The following is a 4,129-nucleotide window of genomic DNA, read 5'->3' on the forward strand; positions in this document are numbered from 1 at the left end:
CCTAACCGCCTCTACCTTGGCCCCACCACCATTGCTTTTGTCCAGAAGACCATCCAGAAGGTCTCCTGGAAGGTCTCCCAGTCTAATTAGCATATTACCCTTTTATTAGTATAGATATAAATGCCTTCAAAGGTGAGTAAACTGTGAATATAAGTTTCCTGGACTCCAGCTCCTGAGCTCAGTCCTCCGTGTGGAAAATTAGCCTTTGGTCCTCAATTCAAAATATGGAAGGAAAGAATATTAGACAAATATGGTTTTTAATTGTGGCTCTATGGCATGTTGGTCCTCTCTGGATAAGATAATTAAATTTTAAAGAATCTTCTAGGACCTTGGTTCTGGAACTTACTGTGTGTATGATTTGAAATATTTAACCTCTCTGCACTTCAGTTTTTCATCTTCAAAATAGAAATAGCATTGGTCCTACCTGTCCATTAAGATAATGCCTGTCAGGTATTTGCACAGTGAATAAGACATAGTAAGAACCCATCAGTGTAAGCCAGAAGATTACAATAACATCTAGTACAGACATGAACATTGAAGATGTTCAGTAAATAGCTGCTGCTATTACTGATGTGTGCCCTGTGCCCAGAACTTAATGGACATGCATGGGTGCCCTTTGCTATCTAAACCCAGAGGCACCTCGGGGTCTTATGCACATGTGAAGATTTAACTGGTTCTTGTAACAATTTGTACTGCTCTCATAACTGTGTAAGACTCTCTCCTTCAAGCATTTGGGTAAAGTCTACCTAAGAGGCAAAGTTTTGAGATTTAGATGGTGCCACCACGTTGCACAATGTCAGAGGGTACCAGTCACAGTGGGCTCTGTGAAGCATCATCACATCCAGTAAACTCTGGAGCTATGCAATGATGCCCTGGGTTTGTAAACATAAAATTAATTTTTGTCGTGAATGCTTACTAAAATATCATAGGATAAATGCTAGGAAATTGCACAATTAGGATTATATTTTAAGCATGCTATGAATTAAGTTTTTTCTAGCTGCCCTAAAGAACTATTCTTACTAACCACCTTATTGAAAATGTCTTATTTTTTCAGTGGAGAAAAAAACTTCCATGTGTTTTACTACATCTATGCTGGTTTAGCTGAAAAGAAGAAACTAGCCCATTACAAATTGCCTGAAAACAAGCCTCCCAGGTAATTCAGCAGCTTGTATGTTTCATAAATAACACTTTCTCTTTCCAATTAATATTAGATTTTACCCATCCTTTCATATATTTTCAGATACCTACAAAATGACCACCTCAGAACAGTACAGGACATGATGAATAATAGTTTCTATAAATCTCAATATGAATTAATTGAGCAATGTTTCAAAGTCATAGGTTTTACAATGGAGGTGAGTATGAATGACATTTGAACCCCATTAGGAAATATCTTTTTATCATCACTAATTGCAAGAGTTAGCATTTATGGAATGATTAATGCATGGCAAGCAACGTGCTAAGTGGTTTTACATGGGTCATCCTTTTAGTTACTCAAATAACCTTATGAAATGACTAGAATTATGATATTTACTTTATAGACAAGGAAACAATGGCCTTAAGATATAATTGAGTTTGGTTTTATTCTTAACCTTTTATTTTACTTATATTTGCATCTCCTACATATATTAAAGTTTATATAAATGCATAAATGTGATTATATTACATGCTCTTTTTAGTGCAGTCTTTTTGGAACAACTTTATTAACATAATTCATATGTCATACAAGTCAGCCATATTAAAGTACATTTTAATGCTTGTAGTATATTCACAGGTGTCTGCATCCATCACCATCATCATTTTTAGAATATTTTCACGTTTTAAAATTTTCAACCCCGAAAAAACATGCTATGAGCAGTCCCTCTGCATTCCCATCCAACCTTTGCCTTCCATCACTATCAATCTCTTTCTTCTGGACATTTTACATAGAGTGATGCCATATGTCATCCTTTGAGACTGGTGTCTCTCATTTGCTATAACACTTTCAAGCTTCATTTATTTTGTAGCCTGTATCATTACTTTATTTCTTTTTATTGTTGAACTAGAGGCCCGGTGCACAAAAATTTGTGCACTGGCAGGGGAGGAGGGGTGGGGGAATGTACCTCAGCCCCACTTGTGCCCTCTCACAGTCTGGGACCCCTCGGGAGATTACCACCTGCTGGCTTAAGCCGCTCCCCGAGTGGCAGATGGAAGGCCCAATCCCTCAGTGCCTGTCCTGCCTCCCCAGGTCACGCACACGGCAGGGCCGATCCGGGGGTTGGGGCGCCACCCTGGGTCACGCACACAGCAGGGCCAATCTGGGGATTGGGGAGCCGCCCCGGGTCGGGTCGCACATGGGATGCCCGGGTGGGCCGGCCGATCGCTGCTGCCCTGCCCGGCCACCCCAGGTCGGGTCGCACACAGACGCCCGCCGCCCTGGGTCACAGATAGCAGGCCCAGATGGCGGCAGGGCAGGCAGGATGGCGCTGTCCCGCCCCACCGCCCCGGGTCGCAAATAGCAGGCCCAGATGGCGGCAGGGCAGGCGGGATGGCACTGTCCCGCCCTGCCTGCAGTATGCAAATTAGCTGCCATCTTTGTTGGTGGTTAATGTGCATATCTCACTGATTAGCCAATGGGAGGTGTAGTGAAGGTACGGTCAATTACCATGTTTGTCTATTATTAGATCGGATAATATTTCATTTTATGGCTATACCTTGAGTTATTTATCCATTCATCAGTTCAGGGACATTTAGGTTGCTTCTCTTTGGGGGCCATTATGAGTAATGCTGTGAACATTGGTGTACATTTTTTATGTGGGCATAAGTTTTTAATTTATTTCTCTTTGGTATATAACTATGAGTGGGACTACTGGGTCATAAAGTAACACTATGTTTAATCTTTTGAGGATCTGCCAGACTTTTCCAAAGAAGGCTGTGCAGTCTTACATTTCAACCAGCAGTGTATGAAGGTTCCAATTTCTCCATCTCCTCCCCAACACTTAGTATGTCTTTTTTATCATAGCCATCCTGGTGGGGATGGAGTGGCTTGGATTTGCATTTCCCTAATGGCTTGCATTTGCATTTCCATAATGGCTTATGATACTGAACTTCTTTTCTTGTACTGATTGATCATTTGTATATCTTCTTGACTAGAAATGAGGGCCCTGCGTACAAGGGGGTGTTTAGGTAAGTCAGGATAATCTTTGTCCATCAGGAAACATTTCACCCATTAGAGTTAATTTTTCTAGTGTGGTCATCCTCCATAGCCACGAGGAATTCAGATTTGATGGGGAGACTCCCTGCCTGGCTGCTTTATAGCCCACAGCTTAGAGCCCCTCTTAGAGTTGTAAATAAACATTGCTACTATTTCTGGATGAATTAATTGGTTGTATAGAGATGGGAGTGAGAAGTTGAGGGGACCTAAAAAGAAATAACTCCTCTTGAGACCAGAGAGGAATTATTGCCATGACTTCTCCAAAGAGTTCTCAGTTTTTGCCAGCACACTCTAAATTATATGGACAAGTGGGAAGCAATATTGTAGACTCAATGACAAGCCAAGGTTGAATACATTCTTAGTCAAATAATCTACTCACAGGAAGTCTTGAGCTGAAAAGTAAGGTAACTTTTCTGGTTTAGAAGTAAAGGCTCCAACTTGACCAGTCTAATCCCTGAATGATGCATTCTCTGTGTAGATTTATGGACCCTATCTTGAACTTTAAGCTTATGACCCAGGCTATCACTCTATAACTAGTTAACTGCAACTCAAATCGGAAAACGCATTGGTTCTGTGCTCTCTAGACAGAATAAAGATGATTGGACCTTTCTCTCTATTGCTGCATTAAGTAGCTTTTAGGCTGTCAAGTGGAACAAAGAATCCATTGTTTCATAGCTTTCTGAAGGTTGTGGGGAATCTTGCACACTCTGCTCTTAGCTGTAATATGTTACTGTAAAAAAAAATTTTCCTAGCAAAGAGAAGCCTGGTTTTTAAAGTGGTCAGTATGTGAATCTCATTCCCCTATTCCATCTTTACAAAAAAGAAGAAGAAAAGGAGGAGGAGGAGGAGGAGGAGGAGGAGGAGAAGAAGAAGAAGAAGAAGAAGAAGAAGAAGAAGAAGAAGAAGAAGAAGAAGAAGAAGAAGAAGAAGAGGAGG

The 4,129-nt window shown here is 41.0% G+C and overlaps 1 protein-coding gene across 1 annotated transcript in view; it reads left to right on the forward strand.

Annotated features, from left to right (window-relative positions):
• Nucleotides 1–4,129, forward strand: part of MYO3A (myosin IIIA) — a 212,238-nt gene that overhangs the window by 99,183 nt on the left and 108,926 nt on the right. The window contains exons 14-15 of the mRNA XM_006773822.2: nucleotides 1,055–1,153; nucleotides 1,241–1,355. Coding sequence (XP_006773885.1) covers nucleotides 1,055–1,153; nucleotides 1,241–1,355 — 214 coding nt within the window. The remainder of the gene's footprint in view (nucleotides 1–1,054; nucleotides 1,154–1,240; nucleotides 1,356–4,129) is intronic.

Source organism: Myotis davidii, unplaced genomic scaffold, assembly GCF_000327345.1.
Source record: "Myotis davidii unplaced genomic scaffold, ASM32734v1 scaffold86, whole genome shotgun sequence".
NCBI classification, from domain to species: Eukaryota; Metazoa; Chordata; class Mammalia; order Chiroptera; family Vespertilionidae; genus Myotis; species Myotis davidii.